This window comes from Mustela lutreola, chromosome 1, assembly GCF_030435805.1.
Source record: "Mustela lutreola isolate mMusLut2 chromosome 1, mMusLut2.pri, whole genome shotgun sequence".
Taxonomy (NCBI): domain Eukaryota; kingdom Metazoa; phylum Chordata; class Mammalia; order Carnivora; family Mustelidae; genus Mustela; species Mustela lutreola.
Window position 1 is genome coordinate 139,687,037 of NC_081290.1, and position 21,091 is coordinate 139,708,127.

At 35.3% G+C, this 21,091-nt stretch overlaps 1 protein-coding gene across 6 annotated transcripts in view; it reads right to left on the reverse strand.

Annotated features, from left to right (window-relative positions):
• The window catches only part of NEK1 (NIMA related kinase 1), a 220,781-nt gene that overhangs the window by 51,060 nt on the left and 148,630 nt on the right, over window positions 1-21,091 (reverse strand). For 5 of the 6 annotated variants that reach the window (XM_059175038.1, XM_059175054.1, XM_059175046.1 and 2 more), the window contains one exon: window positions 18,887-19,039. In XM_059175038.1, the coding sequence (XP_059031021.1) occupies window positions 18,887-19,039 (153 nt within the window). Of the gene's footprint in view, window positions 1-15,186; window positions 15,308-18,886; window positions 19,040-21,091 lie in introns of those variants that run through there. The other variant, XM_059175061.1, reaches the window with a different exon arrangement.

The window sequence follows — 21,091 nt, forward strand, 5'->3', positions numbered from 1 at the left end:
AACAGTACATTAAAAGAATTATTCACCACAACCAAGTGGGATTTATTCCAGGGCTGCAAGGTTGGTTCAACATCCACAAATCAATCAATGTGATACAACACATTAATAAAAGAAAGAACAAGAACCATATGATACTCTCAATAGATGCTGAAAAAGCATCTGACAAAGTACAGCATCCCTTCCTGATCAAAACTCTTCAAAGTGTAGGGATAGAGGGCACATACCTCAATATTATCAAAGCCATCTATGAAATACCCACTGCAAATATCATTCCCAATGGAGAAAAACTGAAAGGTTTTCCGCTAAGGTCAGGAACATGGCAGGGATGTCCATTATCACCACTGCTATTCAACATAATACTAAAAGTGCTAGCCTCAGCAATCAGACAACAAAGGAAATTAAAGGCATCCAAATTGGCAAAGAAGAAGTCAAACTATCACTTTTCGCAGATGATATGATACTATATGTGGAAAACCCAAAAGACTCCACTCCAAAACTGCTAGAACTTGTACAGGAATTCAGTAAGTGTCAAGATATAAAATCAATGCACAGACATCAGTTGCATTTCTCTACACCAGCAACAAGACAGAAAAAAGAGAAATTAAGGAGTCAATTCCATTTACAATTACACCCCAAACTATAAGATACCTAGGAATAAACCTAACCAAAGAGGCCAAGAATCTATACCCAGAAAACTATAAAGTATTCATGAAAGAAACTGAGGAAGACACAAAGAAATGGAAAAATGTTCCATGCTCCTGGATTGGAAGAATAAATATTGTGAAAATGTCTATGCTACCTAAAGCAATCTACACATTTAATGCAATTCCTATCAAAATACCATCCATTTTTTTTCAAAGAAATTGAACAAATAATCTTGAAATTTATATGGAACTAGAGAAGACCTCGAATAGCCAAAAGAATATTGAAAAAGAAAGCGAAAGTTGGTGGCATCACAATTCCAGATTTCAAGCTCTATTACAAAGCTGTCATCATCAAGACAGCATGGTACTGGCACAAAAACAGACACAAAGATCAATGGAACAGAATAGAGAGCCCAGAAATAGACCCTCAACTCTATGGTCAACTAATCTTCGACAAAGCAGCAAAGAATGTCCAATGGAAAAGAGATAGCCTTTTCAACAAATGGTGTTGGGAGAATTGGACAGCCACATGCATAAAAATGAAATTGGACCATTTCCTTATACCACACATGAAAATAGACTCAAAATGGATGAAGGACCTCAATGTGAGAAAGGAATCCATCACAATCCTTGAGGAGAACACAGGCAGCAACCACTTCGACCTCAGCCGCAGCAACATCTTCTTAGGAACATCACCAAAGGCAAGGGAAGCAAGGGCAAAAATGAATTATTGGTATTTCATCAAGATCATCAGTTAACAAAACCAAAAGACAACTGACAGAATGGGAGAAGATATTTGCAAATGACATATCAGATAAAGGGCTAATTTCCAAAATCTAAGGAACTAAGCAAACTCAACACCAAAGAACAAATAATCCAATCAAGAAATGGGCAGAGGACATGAACAGACATTTCTGCAAAGAAGACATCCAGATGGCCAACAGACACATGAAAAAGTGCTCCAAATCACTCGGCATGAGGGAAATACAAATCAAAACCACAATGAGATATCACCTCACACCAGTCAGAATGGCTAAAATTAACAAGTCAGGAAATGACAGATGCTGGCGAGGATGTGGAGAAAGGGGAACCCTCCTACATTGTTGGTGGGAATGCAAGCTGGTGCAGTCACTCTGGAAAACAGCATGGAGGTTCCTCAAAATGTTGAAAATAGAGCTACCCTATGACCCAGCAACTGCACTACTGGGTATTTACCCTAAAGATACAAACATAGTGATCCGAAGGGGCACTCGCACCCGAATGTTTATAGCAGCAATGTCTACAATAGCCAAACTATGGAAAGAATCTAGATGTCCATCAACAGATGAATGGATAAAGAAGATGTAGTATATATACACAATGGAATACTATGCAGCCATCAAAAGAAATGAAATCTTGCCATTTGCAATGATGTGGATGGAACTAGAGGGTATGATGCTTAGCGAAGTAAGTCAATTGGAGAAAAAAAACTATCATATGATCTCCCTGATATGAGGAAGTGGAGATGCAACATGGGGGGTTAAGGGGGTAGGAGAAGAATCAATGAAACAAGATGGGATTGGGAGGGAGACAAACCATAAGTGACCCGTAAACTCACAGAACAAACTGAGGGTTGCTAGAGGGGAGGGGGGTTCAGAAAGTGGGTGGGGTTATGGACACTGGGGAGGGTATGTGCTGGGGTGAGTGCTGTGAAGTGTGTAAACCTGGCGATTCACAGACCTGTACCCCTGGGGATAAAAATATATGTTTATAAAAATAAATAAGTAAATTTAAAAAAATTGTTATTTCTAAGAAAAAATTATTTTTTCTGATTTTACTTCTCTCAGATTAAATGCCTTTGTAGGGTATCTGTAAAATAATAAAATGACCATTTTGAATGTTTTTAATCCCTAATAAACAGTACTTTAAAAGTTAAAAAAAAAAAGAATACAGAGGATCATAGGGGAAGGAAGGAAAAATAGAACAAGTCGAAATCAGAGAAGGATACAAACCCTAAGAGACATTAATCACAGAAAACAAACTGAGGGGTACTGGGGGAACAGGGTAACTGGGTGGTAGACATTAAGGAGGGCATCTGATGTAAAGAGCACTGGGTATTATATAAGACTAATGAATCACTGAGCTCAAACTAATAGATAATATGTTAATTTACTGAATTCAAATGGAAATAAATAAATAAATGGATGGTTTAAAAAAGGCAACATTTTACAAAAAAGAGCCTTTAAGAACTTAAATGAATAAAACAAAATATTACTGATAAACACAATATAAGATTAGTGCAAAGATAAACAAACTCCTGAATTTAGTAGCATAAAAATTATTCTAAAAATCAATATATAAATTTAATACAATTCTAATCAAAATACCCAGTTATATAAAATGAGCTTAAAATTTGTTTGAAATAATTATCAAACAATAATCCAGAAAATTGTTAGATTTCCAATTAGATTAAATGTCTTACACATGTGTGCATGCCCATTCACACTCACATACACGCATATGTTGTCTATCAACCTGATTTAAAAATTTGGGAAAACTTTTACCCACTAAAGAAAATTGAAAATATATAAACAAAAAGATATACTTGCATGGAAATTTTTTTAAAAATATGCATGACCTAAAAAAAGCATCATAAGTGAATTCGGAGCATGTGGAAAAAGGCTATGATGATATACTTGATAAAAGTAATCTACAACAGATAAAAATTCACATGAAAAATACAGGCAATGCAACATAAAACAGCAAAGAATATAAATAGAATTTATAAAGAAGGAAATCTAAATGGCCAAAAGAATATGACAATGGAATTCACTTACAATCAGAAAATCACAAACGAAATCCTTAACTTATAAGGCATGTAACAATAAAAAAAGTGAAAATGCTGATAAACTTGTTTAAAATCAATCATTGGTATTTGCAACAATAATATAATGAAGAAAAATCATACAATCATCTTAATTGGTTAAGAAAAAGAGTGATACATTTCATTACTCTTCATAAAACAAGACTAGAAAAGAATACCTTATTCTGATAATGGATATTTTCAAAAAAGACTTGAGTTAAGAACATGGCACTTCTATAATCAAGATTCTATTGGAAGACTTAGCATAAGAATCAGAAAACATAAAACTGTTTTAACACAGTATCATGTATTTACAAAATATCAACAGAAACTACAGATACTTTACTAGAATTAATGAATGAACTTAGCATAGCTGCTGAATATAAAGTCAATATACAAAAGTGAATTATATTTCTACTTTTATACATGAGCCACAATTATAAAATAAAATTTCAAGAGATGAACAAAACAGTGGCATCAAAACGTATAAAATTTTTAGAATTAACTAACAAGTTTTTAAAATACTTCTATACAGAAAACTATAACCTGCTGTTGAGAAGAAATAAAAGATCTAGAAAAATGTGAGGATATAAATATTCACGGACTAGAAGAGTGAATATTCAATTTAATCCTAAAGAAGTAAACAACATATTTTGAGAAGCCTACTCTAACATTTATATGGAAATGAAAAGGGGTAAAAACTAGCCAGATCTCTCTTGAATTTGCAAGATGGGAAAACTTGATCTACTGGGTATCAAGACTTAAAAACTTACAGTTAAGAAGTACCATAATAGTAAAAACATAGAAATCAATGGAATAATTTAAGTGTTCTGAAATACATATATAGATAGTCATTTTGCAATAAAAATAGCATAACAGAGCTGTGGGAAAGGACGGTTTTTTAAATAAATGAGGAAGGGTCAACTAGATACCAAATCAGAAAACATAAAATGATTCCTCTTCATGCCATACAGAAACATCTTTATGAGATAAGCTGCAGGTCTAAATTTGAAAATTAAACAATAAAGCTTTTAGAAATTAACAAAAGAAGAAAATTATCATGACCTTAGGATTTTTTTTTAAACAGGATACAAAAAACACTATAAATTAAACTATATAGAAAAGGACTAAATAAATTGGACTGTAATAAAACTGACAACTTCCATTCTTCCCAAAAAATGCCATTTAGTGAAAGGACAAACCAGTGAAAGACGAGATAAATTAACAACACACATTACTAACAAAGGGCTTGTATCTAGAACATACAAAGAACTTCTAGAAACCAAAACAGTAACAATGGAGGAAAGGGCAAAACACCTGAATGACCTCATCATAAAAGAGCATATACATCACAACAAGGAATTTTTGAATATGACACCAAAAGCATAAGAGACAAAATCAAAACTAAATGAGTGGAACTCTATCAAACCAAACCACTTCTGTACAGCAAAGGAAACAATAAACAACATGAAATGGAAGTTTACGGAATGATAGAAAATACTTGCAAACCATATACCTGATAAGGGGTTAATATTCAAAATATATAAGGAATTCATAAAACTTTATTGCAAAAAAGGGCAAATTAATTTTCTATTAATTAATAATACCAATTAAAAATGAGGAAAGGGACTGAAAAGACATTTCTCAAAATAACACATACCAATGGTAAGCAGGTATGTGAAAAGGTGCTCAATATCACTAATCATCAGGGAAAATCCAAGTCAAAACCACAATGAGATAACATCTACTCCTGTTAATACAACTATTATAAAACAGTTAAGACATAACACATTCTGGTAAAAGCATGTAGAAAAAGGGAACCCTTGTATACTATAAGTAGGACTGGAAATTCGTCTTGCCATTATGGAAAACAGTACAGAGGTTCCTAAAAAGTTAAAAATAGAACTACCATATGATCCAGCAACTCCTCTTCTGGGTTTACATCCAAATGAAATGAAATGAGTATCTTGAAGAGATAGTTGTATTCCATGTTCACTACAGCATTATTCATAGTAGCCAAGACATGAAAACAAAGTGTCCATCAGTACATGAGTAAAGAAAATGTGGCATATATATTGGAATATTATCCGCCTTAAGAAATAGGGAAATCCTACCATTTGCGACAGTGTGGTGAACCTGGAGGACATTATCCTCTGCCTCAGTAAAATAAGCCAGACACGGAAAGTCAAACACTGTATGCATCATGTACATGTGGAATCTAAAAAGGCTGAACTCCAAGAAACAGATAGTATAATGGAGGTTGCCAGGGGCTGGTGTGGGGGGGAAATGGGAAGACATTGGTAAAACGTACAAACCTTCAGTTATAACATGAATAAGTTCTACAGATCTATAGCATGGTTAATTATAGTCAATAATCTACAGTATACTTGAAATTTGCTAGGAAATTAAACATTCTCATATACACAAACACACTGTTAAGTATGTGAGCTGAATTGTATGTCAATCAGAATTCAATTAAGGAAGAAAAAAGTAAAAAACCACATGAATATTTATTTTACTTTGGATTTAACTTGTTCAATTCGCATGGCCACCTCCAGCTGCAAAACAGAAGCTGGGAAATGTAGTTTCCCAGTAGACTGCCATGTGCCAACCCAAACCAATGGTGGGCATGCGGAGAGTCTATTACTAAAAAAGAGGAAGGGAAAATTGGATGCTGAAGGACAATAGCAATTTTCTACCACATATGGTCTCTTTCTCACTCTCTCTTACACACCACCCCTCCACACACACACACACACACACCTCACAAATGCCAGTAAAATGTGGGAATATATAAAGAAAAACAAAGCAGTAAGAGATCTAACATTAGGTAGGACAAGTTAAGCGAGAGGCCAGGATGACATCTTTACAGGAGTCCAAAGAAAAAATTTGTCTAATTTGGAGGTCAGAGGGATTCCAAAGAAATGCTTCCAAGATTATACCAATATAATACCTAATGTATTGGGATGCTCCAAGAAGAGATAAACATATCTCGGGGATAATATGCAGCAAACTAGAAACAACTATATGAAAAACAAAGCAAAAAGTAATTACTCACTAAAGAGCAAATGAAATACTATGCAAAAAAGAAAAGTAGTTATGGTACAATATATCTTAGTCATAACAATACCAATACTGTATGTTGATTTAACCAAAAATCTAACTATATTTGAGGATGTTAAGAATGGTATGTGTAGGGGCACCTGGGTGGCCCAGTGGGTTAAAGACTCTGCCTTCGGCTCAGGTCATGATCCCAGCATCCTAGGATCGAGCCCCACATCAGGCTCTCTGCTTGCGGGGAGGCTGCTTCCCCTTCTCTCTCTGCCTGCCTCTGTCTAGCTGTGATCTCTGTCAAATAAATTAAAAAAAAAAAAAAAAAAAGAATGGTATGTGTAGATGTATATGATGAGATCAAGAGGGAAAAGAACAGATGAGAGGCAGCTAAATCCTCATCTTCCAAAATAAGTCCATATGTAATACCTAAAACTGGGGGATTTTTTTTTTTTAATCAAGAAGTAATAGTAGAGGTATTTGCTTTATACTTATGTGGAGAAATAAAAAAAAAAAGAGCTGAAAGTGGGTGACTCTGGGAAGCAGAATATAAGGCAAGGAATGAGGTCTAGGGACTGCTGTTTTTGCTAAAAACAACAACAACAAAAAAACTTTCAGAGCTACTTGGCATTTTAAATTATGTGCACAGATAACTTTATAACAACTAAAATTTAAAATTAAAAAAATTATGTGATTAATGAAAACATATCTGGGTAGAAGTGTTATGGGTAATTTTAATTTCCTAAAGTATGTTTTTTTGGTATTTTCAACATGTTTTACAACACTGAAAATATAATATTATAGTCAAGAAAAAAAAAACAGTTGAAGAAAAGTAGATGGACATTTGTTCCTGGCCATGATAATAAAACTCATACTGGATTAATCTCCCACTAAAAATAAGTAGAAATGATAGACAAAAAATATTGAAAACCTGTATGGAGTCACTGGAGAATAACTGATGTAGGCAAGGACTAATGGACTTCAACTGAGAGATGGTAAACATATGAGATGAGCTCAACTTCATCCCAGCTTTTCTCTGAGGGCATTTTCTAAATATCAGCGCAGGTAAATAGATTATAAGTAGAAAGCAACAGTCTTACCATGTTAGAAGTGACTCAGACTTGAATGACAAAATCATGGAAAAGAATAAGTCACCAATAAGTAACTCTTAAATCTATGCAAAAGTCCTCTAACAAGGATAAAACAACAAAAATTCCCCTCTGGCTCTTAATCTCAAAAACAAACTGAGGGTTGCTGGGGGGAGGGAGAAGGTGGTGGAGTTATGGACATTGGGGAGGGTATGTGCTATGGTGAGTGCTGTTAAGTGTGTAAAACTGGTGATTCACAGACCTGTACCTCTGGGGCTAATTAATACATTAAATGTTTATTAAAAAAAAATAAAAAAATATTTTAAAAAATCCCCTCTGTTTTTGGCTAACTCCTAAACTATGCATGCAAAAAGCAGTACTCCAAGAAATTCAGCAGGTGTAATAGCAGTTAGGAGAATAAAATGCTGAGGAAAGATTTGACTAGTTGGGTGGTATTTGGGAGAGAGACTGGAGATCAAGCCCCATCGTAAGGGCTACATGTTGAAATAAGTTAAAAACTACAAAAACAAGCAAACAGAGCATAACAGAAGTCTAATACAAACCTCAATAGTTTCAAGGTAATCTGCTGGTATTATTTAGTTTTAAGATAACACTATCCGGGGCGCCTGGGTGGCTCAGTGGGTTAAAGCCTCTGCCTTCAGCTCAGGTCATGATCCCAGGGTCCTAGGATCGAGCCCCACATCAGGCTCTCTGCTCAGCGGGGAGCCTGCTTCCCTTCCTCTCTCTGCCTGCTTCTCTGCCTACTTGTGATCTCTGTCCATCGAATAAATAAATAAAACCTTAAAAAAAATTAAAAAAAAAAAGATAACACTATCCAGAGGCTATTAAACTTTTCAACCACAATGTCTGGCATACAATCAAATATTATAAAAAACAAGTACAACAATTATAACCTGTGTCCTGGTTTGTATAATCTATGGGTTAAAAACAGTTTTTACATTTTTTAAGTGCTGTAGAAAAAACTTTTTTTTTTAAGATTTTATTTATTTATCTTAGAGAGAGAGCACGCTCTGGTGAGCACAGGGAGGAGCAGAGGGGAGGATGAGAATCTGAAGCAAACTCTGCACTGAGCACAGAGAGCAAAGCAGGGCTTGATGGCTTGACCCACAAGATCATGACCTGAGCTAAAACCAAGAGTCAGACACTTAACTGACTGAGCCACCCAGGTGTCCCTGTAGAAAAATTTTAAAAGAAGAGGAATATGGATCATATGGACTCATAAATCCTAGAATGCCTAAAATCTCACAATTTACTGACTTCGGTCATAAATCATGGTTTAAAAAAATAGAAAATGACTGAAAAACAAGAAAAACAGAAACAGATAATAATAGAAACATAAACAGATACCTCAGGTATTAAATTTATGACATAGGTACTTTAAAATAATTTTGAACAGTATGTTCAAGAAAAAAGAGGAAGAGATGGGCCAAAGGGATAAATCTATGGGCATTTTCAAGAGAGAAGTGAAATCTATAAAAGAAGATAAATGGACATTCTAGCATAGAAAAATGCAATATCTGATATTATGAACTCACTGGACTCATTTGGAGACCTCAGAAGGTTAGAGACCACAGAAGACAGAGTTAGTGAAATGACAGATCGATACAAATGTAGGCGTACCTTGTTTCACCGCATTTTATAGATAATTGTGTTTTTTTTACAAATGTAAGGTTGACGGCAACCTTGCATTAAGCAAGTCTATTGGTGCCACTTTTCTAACAGCGTTTGCTCACTCTGTGTCTCTGTTGCATTTTGCTAATAGCGGTATTTCACCTTTTCATTATTAAATTTGTTATTTAATAACACATTTGATATGGCCATCTGCGATTAGTGATGATGACTTGCTTAAAGCTCAGATGATCGTTAGTATTTTTTTAGCGATAAGTACTTTTATTTTTATTTTTATTATTTTTTAAAGATTTTATTTATTTATTTGACAGAGAGAAACCACAAGTAGATGGAGAGGCAGGCAGAGAGAGAGAGGGAAGCAGGCTCCCTGCAGAGCAGAGAGCCCGATGCAGGACTCGATCCCAGGACCCTGAGATCATGACCTGAGCCGAAGGCAGCGGCTTAACCCACTGAGCCACCCAGGCGCCCCAGCGATAAGTACTTTTAAATTAAAATGTGTACACTGCCTTCTTAGAATGTTATTATACACCTAACAGACTATAGTGTAATAAATAAAACTTCTCTATGCACTGGGAAACCAAAAAATTCATTTGCTCGCTTTATTGTGATATTTGCTTCACTGCAGTGGTCTGAAACTGAACCCACCATATCTCAGAGGTATGCCTGTATTCATACTGAAGCAAAAATGAAGAAAATATTTAAAAAGCATTAAAGACCAAAACAAACATGATAAATTCAAAAGGTCTAATATATGTGTAAATAGAGTCCAAAGAGAAAAAGAGAAATAACTGGGCAGAATATAGAAAGATCTAATGAATACAATCTTCCTCAAATTGAAAGAAGATATATCAACCTTTAGGTTTAAGAAGCTGAAAAAACAACAGCAGGTTAAAGACAAAGGAAACTACATCTACTCATATCACAGTAAAACTTGAAAAACAAAGAAATACTACTAAAAAAGCTCAGAAAAAACATATTGCTTTCAAAGGAACAAAAATAAGACACATAAATGACATATAATTATGGATGCTGGAAGAAAATGTACAAAGAACAAAATGAAATAAAGCAAAAACAACCCCCTCCTTAAGAAACCCTAACTACTTAGCATTTAGTACACTGAGAATATTACTTAAAGCTGGAAGTGAAATAAAGATCTTTTCAGACAAACAAAAGCTGAGAGGATTTATACAGGGCAGATCTGCACTGCAGGAAATACCAAAGGCAATTTAAAAGAAAAAAATATCAAATGGAAATATGTAATCTCAGGAAGGAATAAAGAACATTGTAAAGAATAAACTGTGGGTAAATGTAAATGAATACTGATTACTGCTTAGCATAATAATGCCTTATGAGCTACATAAGATATATGTTAGTAAAGTATGTACTAAGCAAAAGGATTAGAAGGGATAGTGTAATATTGTTAAAAGGCTCATATGCGGTTTGAGAAGCAATATGAATACTAAATTAAGGTAGATCTGAATGAGCATTACGGTAGAATTAAGCATACAATTTGTAATCTCTACAATCAAAACAAAAGAGTAAATTAAAAATGTATAATTAAAACAAATAGAAGAGAAAAATGAAATGCTTGATCAGTTCAAAGAGGGAAAAAATCGTACAAGAATAAGGAAACAAAGTACAGATGGAATACATAAAAACACATAGCAAGACTGTGCACAGAGTAAAGAGCAAACCATATCAGTAATTATATTAATGCATGAACAAACTAAACACTCAGATGAAAAGACAAAGAAAGTCAGGTTGGATCTGAGATGAGAGAAACATATAAATCTAAGAAATCAGAGAAATTAAAGATACAGAAAAAGTATAACAAGCAAACATTAACAAAAAAATGCTATACCTACATAACATAAGATAAAGTAGACTTTAAAGAAGTAATGTTACTAGAGATAAATTTAATATGTCATAATAATAAAAATGGTCAATACAACAGGAAGATGTACAAAAAGGTTAATGCAACCACTTAAACAATATAATGCAACAACCTAAACAATCAGTACACAATTTAAATTGTCATACAATTTAATAATTTATTTCAAATAGCAAAATACTATAGAATTAAAAGGAGAAAATGAAGGGCACCTGGATGGCTTAGTGGGTCAAAGCCTCTGCCTTTAGCTCGGGTCCCGACCCCAGGGTCCTGGGATCGAGACTCACATCAGGCTCTCTGCTCTGCAGGGAGCCTGTTTCCTCCTCTCTCTCTTTCTCTGCCTACCTCTCTGACTACTTGTGATCTCTGTCTGTCAAATAAATTTAAAAAAAAAAAGGAGAAAATGACACAAATCTATTTGGGAGATCTTAACACTCTTCTCTCAATAATTGATAAAACAACCAGATGAAAATAGTAAAAATACAGACTTGAATATAATGATTAAACAACTTGACACAGAACATACATACACTACCCAATAACTTTCCAAGTACATACGAAACATTTACCAATATAGACTGTAAGTTGGGCAATGAAGCAAGTTTCCAAATTTCAAGATTAAAATCATACACAGTATGATGTTCTGTGACCACAATACAATGAATCTAGAAAGCAGTAACAAAAAGACAACTAGGAAGACTAAAAAATGTTAACAAATTAATTGCCACATACCGGTAAATAATCTAAATATCCACAAGAAATTATAACATAAAGTGAATCCATAACTGAAATCTTCTTACAGAGATAACTCCAAGTCCCTGTGGCTTCATAGTTGAATTCTTCCAAATCAAGGAAAAATTACTAATTTTTTACAAAGTTTTCCAGAAAATAGGAAAAAAAGGAATATTCCCCAGTTTGTTTTATAATGTCAGCAAAATCTTGATACCCAAAGCACATTACAAAAAAATGGAAAATCATAAGTGAACATCTTCCATGAGTTATTTTCTCTGACAGTGGTTGGGAGTGTTACATATTTAGAAGGAAAGAACAGTCAAATGTGAGAAAAAGTTTTACAGCAACATACATCAATCAAATATTTAAAGAGAAAGAAATTCTGAGAAGTTAGCAAAGAATGCTGTTTTTAAAAGATTTTATTTATTTGACAGAGATCACAAGTAGGCAGAGAGGCAGGCAGAGAGAGAGAGGTGGAAGTAGGCTCCCTGCTAAGCAGAGAGCCTGATGTGGGGCTCGATCCCAGGTCCCCGGGATCATGACCTGAGCAAAAGGAAGGGGCCTTAACCCACTGAGCCACCCAGGTGCCCCAAGAATGCTATTTTAAAAAAGTTTCCCTGAATCCCTGCACAAAACAGAAAAAAAAAAAGAAAAAAAAAAAAAACCCAACAGGATAGCAGAATCATATAGCCATGAATAACATCTAAACCAAATCCAGGTGACAAGGTATCCTCACAAACTCCCAATTATGTGTGAATGGGGACAAATCACTAACACCTTCAAACTCATGTAGTAAAAGCATCTGCACAAAAGAGGGAAATAGAAGGGCACCTGACAGAACCTAAATCAGAAGAAACTCCAAAATAGCCAGCAGGTATTCACAAGAAAGCATAATGGGTCAGTTTAAGAAAAGCAGCTGAGGGACGCCTGGGTGGCTCAGTTGGTTAAGCAGCTGCCTTCGGCTCAGGTCATGATCCCAGCGTCCCGGGATCGAGTCCCACATCGGGCTCCTTGCTCAGCAGGGAGCCTGCTTCTCCCTCTGCCTCTGCCTGCCATTCTGTCTGCCTGTGTTCGCTCTCTCCCCCTCTCTCTCTCTGATAAATAAATAAAATCTTAAAAAAAAAAAAAAAAAAAAAAAAAAAAAAAAAAAAAAAAAAAAAAAAAAAAAAAAAAAGCAGCTGAAATGGGAATAGTTTTTATACATTTTAATTTGCAAGTAAATGGAAGGGGTAAATGGAGAAGTCAGAAAGCGTTGGGGAAATGTGGGTCTGAGATTCTCAAAACTAACCAGTTGAAACCCCCTTCTAGAACCAAGCCTCCCACTCAGGAAAAATTACTGGTAGGAGAATCCAAATTGATCTTTGCAGGGATAATAGAAAACAAAGGAAAGAGAAAGTAGGGGAGAGGAGCAGAGACAGAAGAGCTCAGAAACTACAAGGTTATAATTTTAAAATACTTAATGAAAATAAAAGAAAAGGAAGCCCTAAGTGATGAAGTGAGAAAAGCCTCTACTCTCCTAAAAGTTTAGTAAAACTAATTTCACGTGAAAATAAGTAACCGAGGATTATTGTTGACTTCTGTCCAAGTTGTAAGAACAAAACAGAGTAAGAAGTAATGTCCCCAAAGACAGGTGTTCCCTAACTTTGGCACTACTAGATTAGATAATTAATTGTTTTGGAGAACACTTGTTATAGTACACATTGTAGAAGATTTACCAGCTTCTTTGGCCTATACCTACTAGATACCTATAGTACCCCTCCCAGTTGATAACCAAAAATGTTTCCCAAAAATGCCAATTGTCCTCTGTGAGTAGAATCACCCTCAGTTGAGAAGCACTGTCACATATAACTGAAACCCACAAAAACCTAAAACTATAACCTATTTAAATATTTGTTAGTAAAATTAAGAATATGATACATTAGAGAATATAAATTACAATGAGAAAATAATCAGAAATGAGGGAGTTGATAGTTAAAAACCAGAAAAAAATCTTATAAATATCCTATAATAAACACAAGATCATCTACACAAAACATAAAATGTCTTAAGAGCTATAAAAGGTGAACAGGAGAAAAAAATTTAATTAAAAAGTGAGAGGGACTCGGGAGTAGTTTAGTCAGTTAAGTGTCTGCCGTTGGCTCAGGTCATGATCCCAGGGTCCTGGGACTGAGTCCTGCATTGGGTTCCTTGATCAGCGGGGAGCCTGTTCCTCCTTCTGCCTGCCTGTCTCTCTCTTTCTGACAAATAAACTCTTTTTTAAAAAGTGAGAAAAAGGATTTAAGAGAAAGTGAGAGATATTAAAGATGAAAAATATAAAAAATACAAATAGTAGAAGTTCCTGAAAAAGATTTAAAGAACAGAAAACTAGGAAAACTACAATTCAATAACACTTTCCTAAGATTGTGGGGGAAGACTGGAGACCGTGTATTAAAAAGATACACTATGATAAGAAAAACGTAAACTCTAAAAAAAAAAAAATAATGAAGAATTAGGTAAAGAGATATTCCATGTTCGTGGATAGGAAGACACAATACTGTCAAGATGTCAGTCCTTTCCACTCTGATCTACGGATTCAGTGCAATCTCAGTCAAAATCCCAGCAAGTTATTTTGTAGATATCAACAAACTGATTCTAAAAGTTTTTATGAAGAGACAAAAGACCCAGAGAAGCCAACACAATATTGAAGGAGAACACAGTTAAAGGAATGACACTACCCAACTCCAAGACTTAGTATAAAGCTACGGAAATCAAGACAGCATGGTATTTGTTCTTTGTTAAAGAACTAATAGATCAATGAAACAGAACATAGGTCAGAAACAGACCTATATAAATATGGTCAACTGATCTTTAACAAAAAAGCAAAGGCAATTCAATAGTACTGGATATCCCAGCCCCTTTTCCCCAAACACATTATCTAGACACAGACCTTATACCATTCTCAAAAATGAACTCAAAATCGAACAAAGACGTAGATGTAAAACACAAAATTATAACATTAGAGAAGAAAATCCAGATGACCTTGAATTTGGCAATGACTTTTTAGATATACCACCAAAGGCATGATCCACCAAAGACAGAATTAATAAGCTGGACTTCACTAAAATTTAAAATTTCTGCTCTATGAAAGACACTATCAAGAAAATGAGAAGATAAGCCACAGACTAGAAGAAAATATCTGCAAAAGGCAAAGACTTAAAACACTGTTAACCAAAATATACAAAAAACTCTTACAGCTCCACAATTAAAAAAACCTGAACAATCCAATTTAAAAATGGACTAAAGGGGCACCTGGGTGGCTCAGTGGGTTAAAGCCTCTGCCTTCGTCTCAGGTCCCGATCCCAGGGTTTTAGGATCAAGCTCCACATCGGGCTCTCTGCTAAGCGGGGAGCCCCCTTCCTCCTTTCTCTCTCTGTCAAATAATAAGTAAAATCTTTAAAAAAACAAACAAACAAAACAAATTGTGGTATATCTCTACAATGTAATATTATTTAGCATTAAAAATAAATGAAGTATCATATGATGAAAAGACATGGAGAAAAGGTAAAATGTATATTACTAACCAAAGAAGCCAGTCTGAAAAGACTACATATTGTATGATTCCAACCACAACATTCTAGAAAAGGCAAAACTAATGAGATAGTATAAAGATTGGTGGTTGCTAGGAGTTCTAAAGGAGGGAGGAATAAATAGGTAGAACACAGGGATTTTTTAGGGCAGTAAACTGTTTTGTATGATATTATAATAGTGGATATGTATCACTATATATTGTCAAAATCCATGAAAAATATAACATCAAGAGTGTACTTTAATGTCTACCATGGATTTGGGGTGATCATAATGTGTCAATGTTGGTTCACCAATTGTAACCACTTTGGAGAAGGGATACTGATGGCTGGGAGGCTGAGCATACATTAGAGGAAGGGATGTACAATTCTTAGAGGAAGGGATGTCCAATTCTTGATTTGGGCTCTGGTCATGATCTCAGGGTCATGAGACTGAGCCCTGCATTTGGGGTAGTTAGTGCTCAGTGGAAAGGCTGCTTGAGATTCTCTCTCTCCCCATTGCACACTTTCAAATAATAAATACATAAATCTTAAAAAAAAAAAAAAAAGGAAGAAAGTCTCAAGAGATACTGCTTTTAACATGCAAAATCTCTGGTCATATTGTTCACAGGAGCCCTTCTATTACAAAAAGAACTTAAGATAATCAAATTGATGAGAAACTGGCATAAAGACTGGAAGACTAGAGAACCACTGCAGGTCCTTTATGTTCCTCATTAAATCCACAAAACAACCCTTAATAACAGTGTTTCTATTCTACACATGGCGAAGCTGAATGTCAAAGTCAGTGGAACTTGTCCATGGGCAAATGTCACTGGGCAAGTGACTGAACCAGAATTGGACCAGAGCCCATTCTCCTTCCACAGCATGAAGTTGCTCCCACATACATATTAAATAAACCCTTTTTCTCTTTGCATATACGGGGACTGTGTATTCCCTGGAACTTCATTCTCTTCCTTATTTACCCATTGAGCTCTTTTTCTATTTTTGTCCTAGCTCAAATCACTTGTTCTCTCTGTGGCTTTCTCTGATCCAAAGGGCCTTATCATCCTTAACAAAATTATACAGTACTGACAACGTAAAGCCTCCTAATCTGTGGTTCCATACCATTACACATACAACACTTCCAACAGAGATTTTGTCACATATGATTTCTAGGTGATAAGAAACTGTGACTTGTGTTAAAATCCCAGCACAGAGCATATTCTAAGTAAATATAATTAGGGGAAAAATTAAAGAGGACAGATGACAACTCTAAGAAGTCTTTAAGTATCCAAGATAAAGTTAAACATCTCTACTCTACCTCTTAACTTTGTGCATACTTTTATCCCTGACTTTTTCATGCAATATTACCACTTATTTGTTTTCATTTGTATCTGTCCTCTGAGAGCAAGGATGATCATTTTACTCTTTGTAGCTTTACTGCTAACACATGGGAGCAGGAATAGCTAATTAGTGTTCTATAAATATTCGATAAATTGAAGTTTAAAAAAAGTTAAGACAAATCATAAATTACTTCTCAGTTCCAATTCTCTGAAGATGGATTATTTAAAAATGAAGAAGACCTGCCTTCCCACTGCCTAGGTATTATTATATACCAAATTACATACATTAAGCAATAATGGTTTTACATAAAAGAAATCAGTATCTAATGTTTTTAAAGTAATAGTTCTAATGAGGATAAACATATAAAGAACTTTCAGATTACAAAATAATCTCAATTTTTTATCATTATTTTTGAAAATGTTTTAGCCCAGAGGCATCTTTGTCCTGAATAAAGCCTTGGGCATTTTGACAATAGGATCAGACTAAGATATAAGAATATTGTTACTAGTATTTTTGTTTTTGATCAGTGTCTAGCATACAACTGCACAATTTCCAAACACAAGACTGTGAACAATTACGAATACACATATTTTGTGTACTTACCCTTATTTCAAACATGTAATTTTATATACAATTTCTTTTCAAATTGCTTTTTTCTAAAGAAAGTGTTAGAATGATCAAAAAAAAAAAGTAAAAAAAAATAAGTCTACTTTTTACACTTTAATAACACATGTTCAGGTTTATCTCACTGGCATATTGGTACCTGGCTAATTTATTTAAATACACTGTGAATAACCTTACCTCCTATGTTATTTTTTTTTGTCAGTTCCAATGTGAGCATCACTCTAATTCAGAGAATTCTCTATATTCAATATTCTCCATATTTAAATAATCCATCTTCAGAGAACTAGAACTGAGAAGTAATTTATTACTTGTCTTTTTTTAACTTCAATTTACCAACTATTTATGGAACACTAATTAGCTGTTCCTACTACTATGTGTTAAGCAGTAAAGCTATAAAGAGTAAAGAGATCATCCTTGCTCTCAGAGGACAGGTACAAATGAAAACAAATAAGTGGTAATATTGCATGAAAAAGGCAAGGGGGGCGCCTGGGTGGCTCAGTGGGTTAAGCCGCTGCCTTCGGCTCAGGTCATGATCTCAGGGTCCTGGGATCGAGTCCCACATCGGGCTCTCTGCTCAGCAGGGAGCCTGCTTCCCTCTCTCTCTCTCTCTGCCTACTTGTGATCTCTCTCTGTCAAATAAATAAATAAAATTTAAAAGAAAGAAAGAAAGAAAGAAAAAGGCAAGGATAAAAGTATGCACAAAGTTGACAGAGACAGTTAAGAGGAAAAAAAGAGACTGAGAGAACACAGGAGTGACACACTTTCATGTCTAGACACAAATTCTGAAAAAAGAAAAACCATATTCAGCCCCTCATTTGAATAAGGTTTAAAGTCTGAAAACACCTGTTTTATATATGGACAATCTTCATATGCATAGCTGTAATACCAAGACCCATAATACTTATGGAATACAAATGTTTTCCTCCTGCTTCACAATTCAACCTTCCCAGTCTTCAGTTGTCAGTCATAGCTACTACAGATATCTTTATTCAACCTAATTCCAGAATCTACATGCATTGCTCCTGTATCTTTCTTCATGTAAAATGATGTTTTGACTGTTCTGCTTTTCTGTCTCACCCTAAACAGATTTCCATTTCCTTTTAAGATCCCATCCAGGTTATGTCAGGTCAAAATTCAAGACTACAATTTTGAAACAACTCCTCAGAAATACAACTATTTTCCACCTAACTAGAAAATTATTATGACAAAAATGTCATCACTTAAAGTAATCATATCTTAAAAATACAATTTGAAATTTTTTAAAAAGATTTTATTTAATTATTTGACAGAGAGAAAGCACAAGCAGGGAGAATAGAGGGAGAAGCAGGGAGCCTGATGCGGGGCTCCATCCCAGGACCCTGGGATAATGACCTGAGCCAAAGGCAGATGCTTAACTGACTGAGCTACTCAAGTGCCCCTATAATTTAAATTTTAATAACATTACTTCTATTATAGAAAAACAACTTGTTTCTGCTTACCACTTCTAATGGTTGTGTTTTCCAATAGTTCTGTCTGAAGTTGTAGTTCAGCTTCTCCAAGTATCTTTAGAACTGAATCTGTAGGGCTTCTCCCCCATACTTTTCTTGGAGATCCACCAGGATCTAATTTAATAACTTCTCCCACTGTATGTTCTATAATAAAAGACACAAAAACAAATTTCACTGATAGAATATAATACTATCACTGTATTATAAAGCAGATTTAAACATATGCTGCTGATTTTTTTTTTTTTTTGAGATTTGATTTATTTGAGAAAGAGAGACAGAGAGAGCATGAGAGGGGAGAAGGTCAGAGGAAGAAGCAGACTCCCCGCAGAGGGAGCCCGACGTGGGACTTGGTCCTAGACACCAGGATCATGAACTGAGACGAAGGCATTTGCTTAACCAACTGAGCCAACCAGGCGCCCCTATGCTGATGATGTTTTAAAATACTTTCAGGGGCACGTGGTGGCTCAGTTGGTTAAGCATCTCTCTCTCTCTCGTTTTTTTTTTTTTTTTTTTTTTTGGTTGTATATAAGATTTTTTTTTCCCTATTAACATATAATGTATTATTTGTTTCAGGGGTACTGATCTGTGAATCATTCATCAGTCTTACACAATTCACAGTACTCACCACAGCACATACCCTCGCCAATGTCAACCACCTAGCCATCCCAACCTGCCCATCCCCCTTCCCTCCAGCAACCCTCAGTTTGTTTCCCATGATTAAGAGTCTCTTATACTACATGGAGCCCTGGGTGTGGTGCATAAACAATGATTCTTGAAACACTGAAAAAATTTAAAAAATTTTTAAAGAGTCTCTTATAGTTTGTCTCCCTCTCTGGTTTTCATTTTTCCCTCCCTTCCCTTATGATCCTCAGTCTTGTTTCTCAAATTCCTCATATCAGTGAGATCTTATGATAACTGTCTTTCTCTGATTGACTTTTTTCGCTTAGCGTCATAGCCCAATTAGGCTGCATAATATTCCATTGTCTATACCATTGTCTATACACCACATCTTCTTTATCCATTCATCTGTTGATGGACATCTAGGCTCTTTCATAGTTTTGTTATTGTGGACATTGCTGCTATAAACATTGAGGTGCACATGCCCCTTCAGATCACTACATTTGTATCTTTAGGGTAAATACCCCATAAACAATTGCTGGGTCATAGGGTAGGTCTATTTTCATATTTTTGAGGAACCTCTATACTGTTTTCCAGAGTGGCTACACAAGCTTGCATTCCCACCAACAGTATAGGAGGGTTCCCCTTTCTCTGCAACCTCGCCAACACCTCTTGGTTCCTGACTGGTTAATTTTAGCCACTCTGACTGGTGTGAGGTGGTATCTCACTGTGGTTTTGATTTGTATTTTCCTGATGCTGAGTGATGTTGAGCACTTTTTCATGTGTCTGTTGGCCATTTGGGTGTCTTCTTTGCAGAAGTATCTGTTCACATACACTTGTGCCCATTTCTTGATTGGATTATTTGTTCTTTGGGTGTTGAGTTTGGTAAGTTCTTTATGGATTTTGGATACTAGCCCTTTATTTGATATGTCATTTGCAAATATCTTCTCCCATTCTCTCAGTTGCTTTTTGGTTTTGTTGAGTGTTTCCTTTGCTGTACAAAAGGTTTTTATCTTGATAAAAACCCCAGTGGTTCATTTTTGCCATTGCTTCCCTTGCCTTAGGAGATGTTTCTAGGAAGACGTAAGCATCTGACTCTTGATTTTGGCTCAGGTCATGATCTTGAGGTCATGAGACGGAGCCCAGGTCAGGCTTTGCGCCCAGTGGGGAGTTTGCGTCTCTCCCTCTTGCCCTCCCCTTGCTTGCTCTCTCTTTTTCACTCAAATAATCTTTAAAAAATTTTTTTAAAAATAAAAGACTTTCAGAAAATGATAGAATGAATGATGAATGATATTACTAATATTAGTAGTAAAAATATGGACAAATGCCTTCTAAAATACTTATGGGGGGCTCAGTTGGTTAAGCATCTGACTCTGGATTTCAGCTCAGGGCCATGAAATCAAGCCCTTTGTTAGCTCTGGGCTCAGAGACGAGTCTGTTTGGGTTTCTCTCCTTCTCCCTCTGTACCCGCCCTCAAATAAATGAATAAAATCTTTTAAAAATATCGTGGGAGGGCAGAATCAATATGGCAGAGTAGGAAGATCAAGAACCCAAGACTTCTTAAAAAAAAAAAAGATT